General features: G+C 40.0%; 1 protein-coding gene across 2 annotated transcripts; it reads left to right on the forward strand.

The window, feature by feature from the left end:
* The first annotated feature begins 1,343 nt into the window (after positions 1 to 1,343).
* Positions 1,344 to 19,606, forward strand: LOC138616653 (transcriptional enhancer factor TEF-5-like). 2 transcript variants are annotated; one of them, XM_069691112.1, is made up of 11 exons: positions 1,344 to 1,422; positions 9,343 to 9,407; positions 11,275 to 11,337; positions 14,667 to 14,792; positions 14,929 to 14,972; positions 15,671 to 15,735; positions 15,837 to 15,973; positions 16,269 to 16,442; positions 16,797 to 16,940; positions 17,023 to 17,175; positions 17,394 to 19,606. In XM_069691112.1, the coding sequence occupies exons 1-11, from the start codon at positions 1,416 to 1,418 to the stop codon at positions 17,505 to 17,507; spliced, it is 1,092 nt and encodes a 363-aa protein (XP_069547213.1). In that variant the 5' UTR covers positions 1,344 to 1,415; the 3' UTR covers positions 17,508 to 19,606. The 2 variants fall into 2 exon arrangements, with proteins under 2 accessions (XP_069547213.1, XP_069547214.1); XM_069691113.1 differs by lacking the exons at positions 1,344 to 1,422; positions 9,343 to 9,407; positions 11,275 to 11,337 and adding exons at positions 12,593 to 13,770; positions 15,167 to 15,220.
* The last annotated feature ends 573 nt before the right edge of the window (positions 19,607 to 20,179 follow it).

A 20,179-nucleotide genomic window follows, 5' to 3' on the forward strand; every position in this document is an offset into this window, starting at 1 on the left:
AGTTTTCAATCACATCGTCTCAAAACTCTTTGCATGAAGCTTTGCTCTGCCATTTTGAACGTTTTACCAATCGGAGGCCAGTGGAAGTGGCTAAGTGCGATGACTTTGAAGTCAAGCACAAGTTTTTAAATGCAGTTCCAACCATGGCGGTGGTGGTAGAGAGCGATGAAGCGATGCGTGTAGTTGTAGCAACGCTAGTTGAAATGGAAGATATTTGGATATCCTGCTCATAATGTACATCATGTGGTGGTCAGTGCTGATTGGTGAAAGGCTGCTCCAATAGTTTCATTATTAACCCCGAGGTCTATGCCCATTAGGATACTACAACTGGAAAGGATCTCCATTGAACTGATGGCAGACCAATAATGTCACGTAATGAATTTAAGTGTGGTAGTACAGGACTTAGCAACAAAACTTGCGTTGAATTTTGTACATTATCTATGGACTCATGATAAATAATATAAAAATATTCAGCAGTAGATTTTCTCACTTTTTTTGGTGCTTTCTTATTGGACAACAAATGTATATATTAATGGTTTAGGATGGTGATATTTTAGGTTTTTGTTATTGTCAACAAACTCCATGAAAATAAAACAGCAGTTGTCTTGCTACACTTTCTGACTAACTTTTCTTTTCTGTGACACCCAGAGCAAAGCCCATTTATTCCTGCTGCAAACATAAAATAAAAAATAAAAAAATAAAATAAAAATGGTATCACATATATATATATATATATATATATATATATATATATATATATATATATATATATATAGTCACATTTGTTTGTACGACATTAGAAGAAGTTGTTTCCTAAAACCGCAGGACAGTTTTTCATTATAAAGAGAAAATATGTCAGCAAGTGTAAGACTGTGGCTCACTGATTTGTTATATTTGCTTTTGGACAGCAATCAAAGTCTGTAGCACAGAAATAAACTGTATCAGGCTTTGTTTAAACACACAATCAGTGTTGGTTTTGTTCTTTTCTAGGGATTTATTGACTGTAGGAATAATAATCATGGGCTAAAGTTAGGCTAATGATACCATGTTTATATGCAACCCCAGACTTTAACCCTTTATCTTACTGTCTGGATGAAGTAGGCTGAGATTCATGTGTTGTGTAATGATGGCTGTGAAGATGAACACATTAAATCTGTTTCTCCACAGATCTTCTACAGGTCCTTTGATATTGGGGCTCGGGGTCGGGCCCAGGGGGAGCCGCCACCATTGCGTCCAACGAGTGGAGCGCCAACGGTAGCCCAGAAGATGGGCTGGACGGGGACAACGAGGACAAGACCATCGACGGGGACGCCGAGGGCGTGTGGAGCCCCGATATCGAGCAGAGCTTCCAGGAGGCCCTCGCCATCTACCCTCCCTGTGGCAGGAGGAAAATCATCCTGTCAGATGAGGGGAAAATGTATGGTGAGTACACTGGATAACAGCCAGAGCAACAAAAGAACAACAATTACACAGAAATCAGTTCCATAATGAATGCACAAAAATGAGAAAACCATCCATTCCACAGAGATTTGTGGCTAAAAGCAAAAAAAAAAAAAGTCGACTGTACCGCCCTAAACAGAAATGAGAAAAATAGTTTTCTTCCTCTTGTGTGCTCATGTCACAACTTCGACACAGAGGTGAATGTTTTCTTTCCACACGAAGCTCTCTTTAACAAGTCTGTACCTGTTGTGCTGTGACCCAGGGGCAGGTTCTTCCAGTCACACCAGCACTCTCTCGGCAGTCGAGAGCAGCTCAATTCCTCTCCCCTTGATTTACACCTGTCTCTTTCTTCACAGTGTTTTTCTTTACAGCCTGATTTGTAATGCCGCTGTTTTACAGCCTCTTCTCTTCCTCAGTACGTTTTCAGTCGCTAAACCTGCTCTTTGTTTTGTTTTTTTAATCGCTGAGCCTCATGTGCTTGTTTCTCCCCACACCGGTATCACTGGGAGAGTTTTGCCTTTAGGTGACTGGCTGAAGCTGTTTTTTTCAGAGAAGTGCTGCGTTTGATGCTGGATGGCTCTGTTAAATTAAGAATAATTAGCACAGCATGAAACAAGACTCTGGAACAAAAACATCGCATTGGCATGCTGTTCTGTCGAAGATTTTAAACATCCATATGGTTTCAGAATAGTGATGCTGTTTCCTGCAGCGTGTTCATTAAATTGCAGGTGTTGAGCCATTAATGTCCTGAAAAACTCCAGATGGATATGTTGGCAAGTCCTTTGGTAGAATCATGGACATCCAGGTGTAGGAAATTGAACACAGTTGTCTTCCATGGTTTTGATCCCACTCTTCCGCTCCTATTGTTGAGACAGTCTTCTCTTAATTACATTTAGCATTTGAATTTGGAAATTTTGCTGAACCGGCAATAAATATTGATTGACAGGAATCGTGCTGCTTTCTTTATTGTTTCACTTGGCACTGTCCTCAACAAACCTCTTTCTGGTTTTGTGAAGTTATGTTCTTTTCACCATTGTAACTCAACCCCCTCAAGTCAGGCTTTGTAAGAATTTCCTGCCCTTTAATTAATGGCCATCATGTCTCAGAAAGTTGAAATTGATTCCGGCTTCAGCGCAACCAGAAAAACCATCAATCAATGGCAGTGAAGTCTCAGACAGACTGTGTATTTTAGAAACATTAATGTTTGTTTTTCAAGCACCACTTTTCGGGTGGCTTTTTAGACACTTGATGTTTGATAGGGTTTTGTTTTTTGGCATGATTTACCCAAGATGGAATCTTATCCTCTCATTTGTCAAGCAGATTTGGATATTCAAGGATAAGAGCATACCTGAGATTACTGAGCTACTGCAGCTTGTGTTGTTCCTCTCAGCCTGTCTTAAGGAGCTAAGCAGTGAGGAAACAAGAAGTGGATCAAAGGATTAGTCAAGAGATACTCAATCCGTATTTATTTGTATAGAATAATTATTTTTAATATTTAAGTTTTTTTTTTTTTTATCCGGAGAACATTTCCAACACGCTGCTTTCTCTGTTTTAGATCACTGTAAATTGAATATTTTGGGTGGTTTGAGTTGTTGTATTTGGATTTAAACCCCCTACAGTGAAAATCAGGTTTTTAACCTCGTTAACATGTCAGTGTGGTGTGTTTTTATTTGCGAGAGTGAAACAGGGAGTCAACACCATGGCTGAGCATTTCTACTTTGAAAAAAGCAACAGTTGGTCAGTCGGATTCAGACAGCGAAGGTTTCATACATCACATACCGAACGAACCAATCCCGTCGAGTTGTGAGATGGGGCTTTCTATATCATCGAGCTGCAGGCGAGCGGGGATGGAGATGGAGGCGGCGACAATTTCAATACTCAGAGATCCGTACATCACATATTGAACAAAGGCATAGGTGTTGAGTTATATATAAGCCGCTAAGATTTTAGGGAATTTTCTTCTTTGAAAAACTTTTAAATATGTAATTTGGATGAACAGATATAGGTTTTTAGGGGTTTAATCAATGCTCGGAGAAGGACTTTAATACTGAGCTCAAGAATCTTCTTCTGCTGAGAGACACAGATATGGACTAAATAGATAGACTTATATTTATATGCTGTTTATGTTTCCAAATATCTGATGCTATTCAGTGATGAATGCAGTCTTTTTTTTTCATTTGAATCAAAGAAATTCATCAGTTTTTCATTTTAGACAGATTTAAAGAACATAAACATAACAGCACATATTGGGAAATATGTTCTGTATGTTCCTGAACGACACAGTTAGTTTACAACATGCTTTTAATTTGACATTTAAGTCCAGACTCGAACCCTCTTCAACCACCTTTAACATTAGCTAAATAACCTTTCAGTCCTGTTTAGCCGGGTAGTGTTGTATCCCAGTCACCACACATTTGTCAGGAGAACGTCAACAAAGAGGCAGGCTGTGCACAAACCTGCCCCCTTAGCAACAAACTGTCAGGACCCCTTTTAGAGGCCCATTTTTTTCTCGAGCACTAAACACCCTCTCCATTTACAATAAGTCATCTGAGGCTCTGCTGGCAGAGCCCAGGCATGCCCCAGAAGAAGCCTTCTCACAAGGTGATTACCTCAGACATCTAAAAGCTGCCCTGACGTGAGGTTAGGGGAATGTTAACGATTGCACTGTATGTAATACTGTCTACCTTGCAGTCTCAGACTCCCGATGGCCTCCAAAAGCAGGCAAGTCATCCCTCCCAATGGGAATTCCACTTTTTCTGCCAGGATTTTTTTTTTTCATTCGGTGGGAAACCTTTGCAAATTTCCATTAGCGAGAGGCCTGTTTTATACATGTGTGTTCTCAGCTCCACGAGCCTGTCTAGACTTCAGAGTAGCATTTCCAGTCATTTACATAGCTCGGAGGTGACAAAGAGTTCAAAGAAGCATAACGTTCAGTTTAAATATGTCACACATGTTAATAATCCTCCAGTTGTTTCAGATCATGAGACACTTAAAGTTAAACTGGTTTATGATGTAATCACGCACTACATCCAAGTGTTCCTGTATGTCAGAACCACTTTACTAAAACGTGTATTATATTATAAGACTTCCACATTCTACTACAACTCTCAGGAATTTCTTCACACCAACATTAACACATTCATCCCCATTCGTTTTTGACACCACTCGTCTCCCTTCATTAAATAAAGTATACAATAAAACTGAGAAGGTGCAATGTAACTAAAATGCTAAATGATCCATACTTGTGTAATCTTACAATAATTCTATTATTTTTAAGTTGGCAATAGATGTGATCTTATAACAAACAAGCAGGTGAGATACAGTAGACGACATTACAAGATCAGTGCACCAAAAGTTATTTCACAGTAAGCTACAGGAACATTCATGCTACCAGTAACAGGATGTGCAGGGGCCATCTTCAAAAAAATTACTCCACACACAATTTGCCATTTACTGAAAAACAGATGGGTACGTGCTTCTGACTTGGCACAAAGATTGTCTGTGGAAACTTGTGTTTTAGCTGCAGCTCAGACAGCATGAAGGACGTTACTTGAAGTCAAATTCCACGTACAAGACAAAAAAAACAACCTGAAAGCTAATAATATTGCATTATATGGACAGAATCTGTAATTATTTAACATAGTGGTAATACTGAAAGGGGTTATACTCAGTTTTTTGTTGTGTAACCAGCAGCTGGTTAGCTTAGCATAAAGATTTGAAATGCAGGAATACAGCCTGGCTCCAAAGGTAACAAAATCCACTTTCCAGCACCTCTTAAGCTCACAATTTATACAAAGTTCTACCTCCTTGATTCTGGTCAAAGACCAGAAGCGTAAGAACAATAAGATATTGTGCTGGACTTGGAGTTAAGTACATCAGGTTAACTGTTTGGCACATAATCCACATATGTTGTCTGTTGTTTTTGTTTGGCTTAATACAAATGTGTGTAAAAGTGTTAACTATTGAGTTTAAGAGCTGCTGGTTGGTGGATTTTGTAACATAAAGACAGGACCAAGCTACCAGTTTCCCTCTGTTTTACTCTATTTATGCTAAGCTATGCTAAGGAGCTGCAGGCTACAGCTTTATAACAGATAGGAGGAGTGGTCAGCTGCACCTGAACTTCTCTGGTACACTAGTTCATTATTCGCAGAGTCTTTTCAGATGAGCAAAGCCAACCAAACATTCTAAGAATAGTTGAGACAATCGTTCTTACTCATAATAAAAATGTTGGCACATTTTACGCCTGAAGGCCAGAGGAAGTGCCTTCAGACTATACAGGAAAAAAATGTTGCCCGTCTTGTTTTGCCTTGTCTTCTGGCCTCCACAGGTGTGTCAAACCCCAATCACACACCTTTTCTCTGTCTCAGCCCTGCAGCTGTCACCGCTGCAAAGCACTGTGGGTATGGAAAAAAAAGAAAGAAAGATGTACATTTCTGAAGGGTGGCTTTTGACTGTTCTGACCTTCAAAGACCATATTTGAATAAGCAGCAGGGTCAACGCATGTGCACGCTTGTGAGAGAATGTGTGTGTAAAGGTATAAGAGAAGGGGCCGAGCAGCCGGTAATGCTGACTGAGCAGGCATGGTGCTTCCCTGACAGCCCCCTCGCTGAGATGTTAGGAATGTTTTTAGTCATGGCTGAGCAGTATGTTAGCAATTTAGGATTACCTCAATGTTATGAGAAGGGAGGAGGGAAGAGAATAAGGGCGTAGGAAGGGTTCACAGGGAGAGACAGTGCAGCAGAGGCGAAGGTGGGAGGGTTGGGGGTGGGGGTGGGGGGTTAACGGCAATGAAGAGATTACTTTTTTGCTCACTGTCTTAGCGTGGAAGTGGAAAATTCCAGTGGTCATGTAGTAAAAAGAAAAAGATGGGCGGGTCCTGTCAGAGAAGAGGTTAAGAATGGCAGCGATCGGTGTGGGTGTTGAGCAATCAACAAGGGTGTCATGAGCTGTTTGAAAAAGGGGTAGAGAGATGGAACGAGCTGGGGAAAATAGAGACAGAGGACAATGAGGCGGTCCATGTGATCTATGCAAGTGTGTGTGTCTATTTGTATGCACCTGTCATGATCCCTTGCAGTGTGGACCACTGTCCCCCCCCCCTCCCGCAGACGCCTGTTCAACCTGCTGCACTTTGACGACACAGACATTTCTATTATTTTCCTTGTCAAGGTTTGAGGAAGCAAAGTGACTAATACATGATCAGCTAATATAACCAGTCAAACTGGGTCTTTGATTTGAAGAGAAACTTGGCGGAAGCCACAAAAAGTGTGTTTGCTTCAGCTGCTTCGTCAAAGTTCTAGATTAGATTTGACTTTATTAATCTAATCCTCCGGTGGGGAAATTCGGTCGTCACAGAAGCAAGCAAAGAAAACCAAAAAGTGCACACAACATGAAAAAAAAAAAAGTACAAATACGTATAAGATATAAGAAATAAGATGGATAAAAAAATAATTCTTTCAGAAAAAAATATATTTTAGAAAACAAAATAAGAGCAATTAATACACACACACACACACACACACACACACACACACACACACACACACACACACACACACACACACACACACACACACACACACACACACACACACACACACACACACACACACACACACACACACACACACACACACACACACACACAGACTATATACACAAATGAAATAAAAATAAATAAATGGGACCTTCTTTTTAATATTGTATATCAGGTTGTGTGTGTTTTTGTTGTTGTTGCCACCCTCCTGTTCTGAATACAGAGCCTACTGAGCCTATTTCAGGTTGCATTGTATGCTATAGTTTCTCAAATTTGATGTGAAGTGGTTGATTCATGATTCTGATCAATATGATGTGATGGTATCATGATTTACTTTATCTTCTCCGACAGAGCAGAAGAAATAGCAGTGAACATGTTTTAAAGTTCCATATTCAAGTCATAGTAGCGTTTAATAAAATGTTTTAAACTTCAAATCAAACACTGGAGTTACTTTCCCTCTTCACAGTCGTGTCTTAGCACCAAACTGTAGATCGCGTAAAACAAAAGGACTGATTTAAAATATCTCAATAACAACCAGATGTTTTGGAGGAATAACAACTGACGATGCTATCTCAGCTCACAACCAGAGCTTTAGGGTTCAAAAGATGAAGAAAACCGATTTGTGATTCACCACACAATACTAAGTGTGTTCAACACTGCGGCAAGTTTGCTGAAATCCCCTCCATAATCACTTTAATTGTGAACAACAGATTTAGCTGAAAGTCTGCTCCACTTCACCATTCTCCCACAACTTCCTATGTTTCTCAGTCTAAGTTCATATTGGATCTGAGTTTCTGTTAATCAACAAGAAATGTGTTCAACCCTGTGTGGTTGGGGCGATGCAATGTTTCCCCCCTTCTGCCCCCCTGCTGAAGAGATTGAGAGTGACAGTTGGGTGGGGGTCGAACTGGCATTGTTCTTTCTCTGCCATCCTCTGTTGGGACTGTCGGCAGCAGGTGCTGCTGGCCGTTGACTGCGGGGGTCACACTGTGGTGTTGTTTTGGGAAAAGGGCTGCTCTGCTGCCAGGTGGCAGTTGTTGGCAAAGACAGTTATGGCTTTGTGTTTCCTCCAAGAGTTACTGCCCTTTTCAGCTGCCTCCTCTTTTGCCCCTCGACCCCCTACCCCAACCCTAATGGCCCTCACCTCCCCTCCCCCAGCTCTAACCCCTGCTTCCCCCTGAGCGGGAAGTGCATATGAGTATGTGTGTGTTCAGTGGAGCTCTGGCTGTGTTCGCAGGCCCAGGCCAATCAGACTGGCTAGAGCAGATGTGACAGGCTTAGAGGAATGCTAGGAATGCGGAGGCGCTGGAGCGGGTGTGTCCATCCTTGGCCCGGGGCAGAAGAGGAGGGGCTACCTCAGTATCGGCAGACAGTTGAGCTCTGCTCTGCTGGCCAAGCGCCGGACTGACTGGTTGGCTTGTACAGTGAGTGCTGCAAGCCTGCTGGAGATGGGCTGCAGTACTTTTATGGTAATTACAGTAACCAGGGGCTTTTGGAGGCCAAGTCTTAAAGAGTGTGTGAAAAAACAGGTCTTGTTTCTCCTGTCATTACGTGTCTGGAAAGATGTTAAACTACTGACACAGTCTATTGTGTGTGTCTATACTGTATGTGTTGAAGAAGCCACATTTGCACGGATTTTTTTTTTTTTTTTGGTGCAAATTTCTGTCAGCAAGTTTAGATGACTTTCGGTCATTATTCATAATAATACAGCGGTTCAACCTCTCCCTTTGGCCCAATGTTCAGCCACAGAAATCCAGTATAAGCGTGACTTGGCAGAGAAGAGAAGTGAAAAAGACTAATGGACGGTCTTTCCCTCAAGACACAGCAATAATGCTTTTTGTACTTCTCATACACCAAAGATGACTTTTTGCTCGGTCGCTGCTGCAGTTTGCTTCTTGTTAAATCTCGTGCACAGCACTGAATGCAAAGAGGACCAGGAAAGCCCAGAATAGAAGCCTGTTCTCTGCACAAACAGGTTGTGCAGAATGTGGAACGTAGATGTTATGTCTTGAAAAACATGGTTCTGTTTTCCAAGCACTCTCTGTAATTAGGCTGCAGGGCCATGTGAGCAGACATTAAGGAGGTGTGAAATGAGCAAATAAAGACAAGTTAATCTACCATGTAATATCTGTCTGATTTAGAAAAATGCCTTATAGGAAACAGAGGTGTTATTGTGCCCTGCGACTCCTGACAAAAGTGTTGAGTGCTGAGTCTGATGAGATGTTGGAAAGGTCAAACTGCTTTTCCTCCGAATCTGAATTCAAGAAATGACAAAAGTGCCACCTTCTGTCCATTTCAGGGTATTATCAGCAATCCACAAATGTGGAAACATTTTCTTTCATGAATTTTCTTCCTGTTCTTTGTTACAGGTCGCAATGAATTGATAGCAAGGTACATCAAGCTGAGGACAGGCAAAACCCGCACAAGAAAACAGGTAAACGAGCTTCATAAGTTTGGTGTTTGCATGAGAAGAACATCATGATTTTGGGTTTTAGTTACTCATGGCGCAATATATACGAAATGCACCACAGTTAAAACAAATCATCACAACAAAACAATTTTAAATGGATTTATAGTTCCTGGTGACATACTTATTTACAAAGAATTGGATTACTCGATCCTTACATATAATTCTTTTAACAAATCCTATAAAATCACCAAAATCTAAGAAACGATTGATTGGTCACTTAATTCTTTGACTTCTCTAAGCTGTCCGTAGCACTCATCCCTACATCCTAAACTTATCCAACGTTTCCTGAATGCAAATACTTGTATTTAAAATGTTTAAAAAATATTGAGCTTTGTTTAAAAAAAACAAAAACCAAGAGTAAACTTCTGTAGTGACTTTTCACGACAGCAGGATGGTTTCTGTGGGATTGATGGGATTTTTGTTGTTGTTGTTATTTTTATTTGAGTTATTTTATGGGCTTCGTTGTTAATATGTACACTTGTAAAAAAAAAAATATATATATATATATATATTTTTTAATTATTTGTGCTGCACATTGCAACAGACAATAAAGTATTGAGAACCTAAGAAACACTTAGTAAACATTCCATAGCGAGAAAACTTTTGTCGTTTTGGTTCTTTTTACATCAAAATCTATAATCTAGTCCTTTACTGCCCAGAAGGTATCACACTGTGTATTAGTGAGAGTGGTTAAATGTTTAATACCCCTTTTAAGCGCTTAAAATTTGAAATAGAATTACAGAATTGTTTCACATTTCTTGTTAATACAAGAAATCAAATATCAAATAGCTTAAATACGACACTTTACATACTGTATTTCCTGACGTAAGTGCGCACTGAACTAAATAGTTTCAGCATTTTCAGTAGAACTAACAAACACCAGGTTGTTCTGTCTGAAAAGTCTCCCGGTCAGAGATTTAGTGTCTGCTGCTTTTTCACTCATCATAATCTGTGCCCTGCTTGTATTTAAGACGGTGAAACAAGCTGGTCGTGTTTTCCTTCAGTGGGGACATTTTTTTTTTTTTTTCTTGTAGTATTTGCTCTTCCTATCAGCTCTTCCTCATCCGCACCGCACCGTGACTGCTTCTTGTTTTTCCCAACGTTTGATTTTCGTTGGCCTCGTTGTCCCTCATAGTTCAGTTACATTGTTTAAAGCTGCTAGCTGGGAGGGAGCATGGCAGCTGCGGAGTGTGAAGTGTGTGCGTGTGAACATAAACATCAAATTGGCAGCGATTGGTTGTTTGTTAGTAAGGTAAGCTTTGATTTGTTTTTGAAGTTATAATCAAGTTAAGGCAGCTGCGGATTATGAAGGACAGGCTGAGCGCCTGTGTGGAAGAATTTATTTACCAGACGTATTAACAAGAGTCAAATTCAGTCGGTTAGAAAGTCATTAAGTAAATTAATGAGTTTATTCAATTAACTGTGCAGCCCTAATATGGAATATGAGCAATTTCATATCCACTTTTATTGTTTGTTTTACCTGTTTAGATCCCATGTGTTTGTTGTTTAATGAAGAATAATGAGTGTACTGTACTTGTCTGCACTTGCGTGGATGTGTTTGTGCATGCATGGGTTTGAGTGCATGTTATTTGTTATGCTCAAAAACTGTCTCACACCCCTTTAGGTGTCTAGTCATATACAGGTGTTAGCACGGAAGAAAGTTCGTGAATACCAGGCGGGTATAAAGGTAGGTGCCGCCATCCTGCCCCCCCCCGGCAACACTGACCGGGCGTCTCTTTCCTCTTTGGTTACGGCTTCTCTCTTTCTTCCCTTGTCTTCTCTCTCCCTGTCTCCTTTCCACTTCCCTCCTCTTGGCTATTCTTCTGTGCAGGTTTCTAGCCACTTGCAGGTTCTCGCCCGGAGAAAATCTCGCGAGATCCAGTCAAAGCTAAAGGTATGCGCTTCACCGCGGCCTCGGCGGGGCTGGTAAAGGCTTGGCTTTGCACTAACCAGCTAATTTGTGAATATAACTATCAGTCCTATACTTTGAAGTAAGGCCTGTTCCTGCTACAGAAGTGGATGCACGCTTGCCATGCAAAATATGTTGAATAACATTTAGGAGTTTATTCTCTGGAAGGAATTGTCACAATCCTGCTTCTGTGCTATGCATGCAGTGCACCAACAGACAAAGCTTGATTTAGTTTAAGTCCTACTCTCGGTCTGAGCTGTATTAAATACAGATGTACGCTCACCCATAGGAGTAAAGTGTAATATGTGGTTCATATGTTTGAAATGAATGCTGCACTAAATGGCATGACGAGCTCAGTGAAAGGTCAGTTAGCTGCATGTTGCTCCAGCTCTGTACCTGTCCTCTGTGCTAGCCATGCTTCTGCAGTTTACTGTTCTCCTCTGAGACTTCATCTTTCCCTAAAGCTCTCTTTACTTTGACATCTTTAGTTCTTACAAGGTGTCTGTTTCTGATGTCTTTTGTAAAACTCAACATAAACTGAGAATAATCTTACATTGTTGACATAATGTGACTCCTTTTGACCTGTCTTGTAGTTCTTCCAATCCTTCTTTTTTTTTTATTTATTGTTTTTACATCGTCACATATTTGTATATAATATGCAGACACTGCTGAATACTAAAGATACTGTGACATTCTGTAGTGCCAGCTTCAACTCAAATTAACCTCTTAATGCAGACTAATACTCGAGGGGACAGCAGCTTCCGTAGCGATCCGGTTTTATTTACAATAAAACCTTTTCATGAAGTCTTCTTGTCAGCGGTGACATGCTGTATCCAGCAGCAGCTGGTGTTCGAACGTAAAAGGAAGTGGATGCATCAACCTTTGATCCGCTTTCTGAGGTCTTCACAAATGTTTATCTTTATCCAAAGTTTAACAACCCGTTGAAAATGAGATGTCAAGGAGTTTCATCCTGATTTCATAGAATTGTTAGAAACTCTCATCATATTAAGACGTCCCCGCCTTCCAGCCGTTCCCCGTTGAAGCCACAGGAATCCCAAAGAACACTTTTGTAACCTTTCCACTCGTGTCACATTAAAGCATCAGAAATTATGTTTTAAAAATGTTCATAGATCATAAAGTTACTGTAAATTTTAAGATGTACTGCTTGAGATTTACTTTGTTTAGGTTATCATTTTGAGGGGGCCAGCATGTGTAAACACTGTGCTTTGTCAGCTTTGTGGACAGGCTTAAAAATTAGCCAGCGGTTAGCAGTTAAAGTACCAATTTTTTAGGCTTACAATTTATAGTGAATATTATCCTCCCTGCAAGAAGGGGTTGATAAAGCTCTTACAAAAATTATAATAATCACTTTGATGTGACAAAGATTTTTTTTTTTTTGGATAAGTAAACATTGATGGTTTTTTTTCACAAACTGTATGCCTTTACAGTAAAAGGTGACATATTTGATTTTACACATTTTTGTATCATATTTCCTCCTTTTGTCTACTATTTAAACCCATTCCCCTCAATGCCACATATTATGCAGTTCATTATGTACTTTATCTCATGGGGTGTCCTTGCTGTTTTGTTTACTGAGCTTTTAATTTTAACCTCAGGTTCAGCCACATTGGACAATTTGGTCAGGTTATTGCATGAGACAAGTTTGTTATTGTTGTTTTACTTTTTCTAATAGCTTTTAAATATTGAATAACTCCTGAAGTGTTGTAGTCCCGGCCGACGCCCTTTTCGAAAGCTTTATCAAGTATTTATAGTTGTAGAAAAACACATTTAAAAAAAACAATGAGTTTCCAGGCTACTTTTTGAAGTTCATATTTTAGATTTAATAGGATAAAGTTATATTGTTGCATCAGCTGAACAAATGTGAAGTAAAAAGTGTGACAGCTGAGGTGAATACTGACTGTGTGTACCAGCTGTACATCTGACGTAATGCACTGAAGGCTTGTTCAGTACTGAACCTCCAAGGGTCTGACCTCATTCAGATTTTCATCCTGTTGATTTACTGTTGGGGGTGGCGGGGTTGTTCCCCATTTATACACAGACTTTATCTTATCTTTTGCTTTATATTGTGCAAAGATTTATCGAAGTCTCCCCATGGTTTTACTGCTGTCCAATAAAATAAAGAAACTGTCTCACATTTCTCCCCCAGTCCCCACTGAACTGCATAACTGCTATACCAGAGAAAACTCTTGATTCATGGTGTATTTACATGAACATGGAATTTTTTTTTTTTTACATTTTTATATCACTGCACACCATGTCCACAATATAAAAAAGAAACTTGGATTTGAAAGCACTATCAAACTCACATGCCCACAAAACTAAATTAATCTCAACACATCATTTAGGACTGCACGGTACTAATGGTTTTTCTCTTTTTTGATTCAGGCAATGAATTTGGTAAGTGAATCTGACTTGTGCAATATGCTTCCCTCCTCCCCTTTGTTTGGCAGCCCCAGTGCACTGTACCTTTGCTATGGCCCTCTGCTGGCATGGCGTCCCACCCCATCGCTATCCCATAATGAGGCAATGCTTAGGAAACAGCCACGCTTTGAACACAATATTTCTACCCATCCTGCCTGATATAGCACAATCTCCCTCCAGCCTCTGCCCAAAATCAAAGTCTTGCTTGCTTTTGCATAAGGTGTCGTTCTTTGATTCGGGGCCTCACTTCTGAGGCATCTTTTTTCCTTTTTGCAAAGTTTATTGGCCAAACGGCCTTCTTTTGCAAACATCAAAAAAAGAGCAAGAAAATGTGTTTTTGAAATATCATTTGATGTGTTGGTAAATCAGAAACTATGTGTCATGCACCATTTCAAAATAACTCCTTCATGTGATTTCAATGCAAAAATTGGTCGGCTTTTGATATCTTTTGTGCTACCGATTTCAATCCACTCAGCAAAACTTGAATTTGTCCTTGTTTACTCTCAGACAATGCAACTTGAATCTCTTTTGTTTTTCCTGTGGTGATCCTGATAACACACTGACCTTCAATTTGTTGGAACAACGCTGCTTCATTTTCTCTGTTCTTTGTTCTTTGCTTCACTCTGTCAAATTGCTCCTACAAACAAACGTTATTCGGACAATACAGACTGTTAAGCTAAGCTAATGTCAGGCTTGTTTTGACAGTTAAATGTATTCATTTTAGAATTCAAATGTTTATTGTTCATCAAACACACTACACTAAACAGTGCCTATATTCATTCATTTAGGATCACATGCAGCATTAGATTGTGTTTAGGTCATGCTGCCACCTTGTGGTTGACCTCCCTCATTTCTCTCTTGTCAACCTGCAGGATCAGGCATCTAAAGACAAAGCCCTGCAGAACATGGCAGCACTGTCATCTGCACAGATCGTCTCCCCGAGTATGATAAAAAATCATCTTCCGCCGCTGCCTCCCGCCCCGTACCAACCAGCCAGAGTGAGACATCCATTCATTTCGATTGCAGAATTTGAGTGTATTTTGTCGCAGTTTTTAGTTGTAAGAATTACATTTCATTTGATCTAAAAAAAAAAAAAACAACAACTGGCAATTGACCTTTTTTCTGACTCTCCAGTTCTGGCCTGCTCCAATCCCAGGACAGCCTGGACCCTCTCAGGAGTAAGTAAACCCCTTTACTGAACCCACAGGATCTTTGTGGAGGGACATCAAGCTGTGTGTCGTTTCTAAAGAGAGAACTTGGCATTAGAGAAACGTAAAATTACAAATGAGTGAGTGTATCAGTGAGGAGGTTAGGTTTTATGTCAGGTGGGTATTGCAGGGCATGTTTAACGAATCACATTTTTGCACACCAGGCTGGTTCTAGATCTCAACCCGGGAAGGACTGTGCTTGGCCGCAACAGCCATGCGTAAGTTCCCCTAGCCAAGGTCCAACTGTGAGCACGAAGCAGCACTAACTCTGCTTCTACACTGTATTGTACTGTATGTTTCCTGCACTGATGTAAACCACCACCACCAGGCAAATTAACTGCTTCAACTGTGATCGTGAAAAAGAGGAATAGGACAGATAAATCCTCACAGTGTTTGATGACTTGTGTTCACTTAAAACGTTCCAGTAAATATTCTCATCAACATTTGTCAGCAAAAATATAATTAGCTGATGCTGTTTTGCGTCATCACGGAGCAATGAAGCAGGTGGACTTACGCTTAGCTGGTGCAGCAACACATGCTTACATTTTGACACTAACAAATTTTCACAATAAAGACATTTACCAGAAATACAGACATAGTAGGATAAATGTGCCACAAACATTTGAGACTGAGGTCTTTGTCTGACTGGGTCATTCATTGTCTTTCAGTATCAAACCTTTTCCACAGCCCCCATACCCGGGCCTATCAGGTCCAGTACAACAATCCATACCAAGTAAGTATGAAGTAAAACTCTTGTGTGAATGTTTCAAAAAAAAATTAAAACAACAATGAATGTTTTTATTAATGCATGTGTTTGTGTGCGTTCACGTGCAGGTTATGAGCCTTTGGCGCCGCCTCCTCCACCGAGTGCTACTGCGGTGCCGGTGTGGCAAGATCGGACCATTGCCTCCTCTAAGCTGCGTATGCTGGAGTACTCTGCCTTCATGGAGGTCCAGAGAGACCCAGACAATGTGAGTTGAAGTTTCAACATTTGGCAACCAAACATGCTGTCATACCTTCCTGAGGAAAATGTCTTACATTTTGTTGTGTGGTTCCATCTGAATTGCTCTCGTCTCCGATGTACAACAATTGTTGAGAATTACAGAACATTAAAATGCATTTTGGGTCACATCTGGTGTTAGAGGTGTGTATGTTGTGGCTCTAACATAGAGCAGTTTAAACTGGATTTCTCTTCGCAGTATTTCCTGCGCTGAGATCAAGTTCAGGAGCTGACCTTCTTGTCTCCTCTGTCTCTGTCCCCTGCAGTACAGCAAGCACCTGTTTGTCCACATTGGACAGACCAATCCCTCCTACAGCGATCCGCTCCTTGAGGCCGTGGACATCCGGCAGATCTACGACAAGTTCCCTGAGAAGAAGGGCGGGCTCAAAGAGCTTTATGAGAAAGGCCCTCAGAATGCTTTCTTCCTAGTAAAATTCTGGGTGAGTTGTTATTATTGTCTGCCACTTAGTTATTACTGTGCTCTTCCACAGTAGTTCAGCTTATGTAAAATGTTGCCTTTTCTTATGACGTAATAATGCTTGTAGTAGTTGAGCACGTGATTTTAAGATTATAGACATGCACCATGTGTTGTTCCGGGATGTGCACTACATTTTACTTTCTGCGTGTAAATAGTCTCACACATTTTGTTTCCCAAAAATGTCAAGGATTTTTTTTTATTTCACAGAAACAAAAATGCCTTAAGTTAACGTTCATGTGCTATCAGGGACTTTAGTTATTGTGTGTGTCAAAACATGTACATGTAATCGTTGTGATAAAATGTTTGCACTCTGCAGGCTGATCTGAACAGCAGCGGGATGCCGGATGGCCCGGGTTCATTCTACGGCGTCAGCAGTCAGTACAGCAGCATTGAAAACATGACGATCACTGTTTCTACCAAAGTCTGCTCGTTTGGCAAGCAGGTTGTCGAGAAGGTAGAGGTAAGAACCCGCCTTGATGTGGTTGATACTCTCATTTCCAGCCAACCGTCGTGTGTTTTTGACCCTCCTGTGTGTGTTGCAGACGGAGTACGCCCGCCTGGAGGGAGGAAAGTGTGTTTACAGGATCCACCGCTCTCCTATGTGCGAGTACATGATCAACTTTATCCACAAACTCAAACACTTGCCTGAAAAATACATGATGAACAGTGTTCTTGAAAACTTCACGATCCTACAGGTAACAGCCGCTCAGTTATATTAAACAGGAATCTCGCATTTCTGTGCCGTAAATATGAAGCTACAGTAGGGCAGCTGCTTAGCTTAGACTAGCTTTGGAAACAGGGAAAAACTATTCCTTTCAATAAATTAAGAAATAATAAACTGATCGTCTCGGTCAGATTTCTGAACTGCGCTGCTTCACGTTATTCATTTTCCTTTTTCTGTTTTGCTCCTCAGGTGGTGACAAACCGCGACACACAGGAGACCTTGCTCTGTATAGCTTTTGTTTTTGAGGTTTCCACGAGTGAACACGGAGCTCAATATCACGTCTACAGACTTGTTAAAGACTAACAGCTCTTCAGGGAGGTTTTGAAAAAGCCAGACAAAAAGCGTGACACAATCTCTCTTCGACCAGCTCAACCATCCAGGAAATGCTACAAAAAAAACATTCAAACAATGGTAGACCGGACTAACATGGACAGATTTTATGCTTTAAAAAAAAAGTATACAAGGAAAAAAAGAGTGAATCTCAACGTGCCAACACTCAAAGAAATTTTGAAGAATTGTGGACAACCAGCTATTTTACCATGTTTTTAAACATGATTCAGATGAAGTGGGTCACTTTTGTATCGGTAATTGATGGAGCTTGAAATGTTTTATGGAGGGAATGAGAATGTGTGTAGGTTTGAAAAGACTCTTATAGTATCCAAGGGAACACACTCTGAGCAACAAGAGAAGTGTATATAGGATTGAAAGAGTTGGTAGAGAATAGGACCACAGAAAGGGGGGAAACCAGAGCCAGGCGGTGTTGTTGTGGTCGGTTTGTTAGAAAAGCATGTGCCTTTTCTCCAAAGATTTTATCATTACCTGCCACTTTTGATTGCCTTTTTTACTACCTCTTGTTTTTAAATGAACAGAAAATAGTCATACAGGTGTATTTTGTTTGAAAAGAAAGTGGAAAGAAACCTCAGATCGACATCGTTTGAGGAAGTTTTAGTTTTCGGGCACACAGAGGAGCGGGATGGGATGGGATAACAAATTTTCTTGTAGCCTGTTATACAAAAAAAAAAAAAAAAAAAAAATCGTCCCAAGTTTTACAGTCCATGTGTACAGGGAGAAGGTTAATTGTGTTGCCGTGTTATCAAGGTTCTGCTTTTTTATATATTTTATCACACAATTTAAAAAAAAAAATCAGGTCTTACAAGCATCTTTCTATTACTGACTTTTGACACTAAGGATGTCTTGTATTATTACAATCCTGACATAAAGCCAGGGCTTTGCCTTACTTAAGAGATCCCCTGTTATTTCTCTCTGTTTGAAGACGTGTGCTCGGTTGCACTTAAAAAGATCAAGAAGGGGGTGCAGCAACAACAGTGCTTATTTTCTGCCTTGAGTTATGTAGCGTAATAAAAGAAAAAAAAAGAATTGTTTCTGTACTGTGAGTCAGTGGATGCTAAAGGAATATGTGTTACATAGGAGTATTTCTTTTTTGGGGGGGAATTTATGTTCATATTTGTGATCAAGTAACTCAGCACAGAGACCATGGTTAAAGCGGAGAGAAGTTAATCACTGTTTCTTTTGTTTAAAAAAGAGATATGCTGTGAAGTTGGTTCATTTGCTTCACCCTTCTCCGTGTATTGTGTGGAGAAGATGCATCCATTGATAAAAGTTCAGTTTTGATATTTGAGACAATTATTTTTTACTGACATGACAATAATTTCTAAATCAATTGAAATAAATGTCTTGAATGAGAACTATTGTCTCTGTGCTGTGGAGTATGACCATTGATTGTTATTTATAGGGTTGGAAAAGAATTAGCGGGAGGGGGGGAGGGGGGTACAGAAGATGTGTTGATGATTTTCCATTGTCATGGAGATGTTAAAAGTATTGCAGGACTCATATTAGAGACAGGATTCACTGTTGTCCCGTGAGTCCTGCTAGACAAGTGTCTACTCTGAGTGGTTCACTGGACAATTTTGGTATAAAAGTTCAAATTTAAGATATTGTATGGTGGCATAATTGCACCTGGCTTTGAATGTCATATTTCATAAGCTAAATACAATAACACTCCTCCTCTAGCAGGTCTCTCAATTTATCTTTTATACAGACATTTTTTTTTTGCCATTATCAAGATTAATGTTTTGTTTTGATTCTGTTGTCTTTTGACTTTCAGTGTTTGCCATATGCTTCACTGAAAATAATGTGTGATTGTGCTGGTATTGATAATTAATAATGAGATATCTAATGTATCATATTCTGAATGGTGTGGGCAGTTTTTTTTTTTTGGTTTAAGGTGGTTTACTATTGTCTTTGTTACCATTGTGCATTGCAATTTTATACTTTAAAGTAGAGGTTGGACTATGTAATCAACAAATGTATCTAACAATAAAAGACGCATGGTGCCTTTGGGGGCCATTTTCCCCTGAAAACTCATTAAACATGTTTGTTAATTTGTTTTGTCCATGACGGTTATTTTCATACCAATATTAAAAAGCCATACAGCACCGATATGATTTAGAAAAGGTTCTCGCACTGCGTCTTACAACTGTTGTGCAACGTTTCAATCAATCAGAAATTCTTGAGACACAACAACGGAAGTAGTGCCAGAAGAAAATTCTATTGATTGAGATGTGCGGCAATTATTATAATATTGCTGTGGCAGCACAGAAAAGTGAATTTTTTTGCCTATTCATTCTATGAAGATTTGTTTTTTGGTGGTGGTGCACCAAAATCTGTGATCCATTAAGGATCTTTTGCTCCATTTGCACTGCAAAGGCTTCCTCTGAGACTATCACCTACTTCCAAAATATAGTATCCATAGTAGATGGTATCACAGACAATTTTTACAGCCCCAATCTGTCAATCATTTCACAACCTCTGCAGGTGGACCAACACCCATATTGGATATTGGGAATCATAAATTAGGCAACCAGAATATAAAATATGTAAAGGGGTTAGAAATAGTTTCAATTCAGCCAGCTAGATGAGTAAAATACTATTAATATGCATTGCTGCATAAAATT

Source organism: Brachyistius frenatus, unplaced genomic scaffold (assembly GCF_029030835.1).
Source record: "Brachyistius frenatus isolate BFR_SWC_R1_liver_20210118 unplaced genomic scaffold, ASM2903083v1 Contig_10, whole genome shotgun sequence".
NCBI classification, from domain to species: domain Eukaryota; kingdom Metazoa; phylum Chordata; class Actinopteri; family Embiotocidae; genus Brachyistius; species Brachyistius frenatus.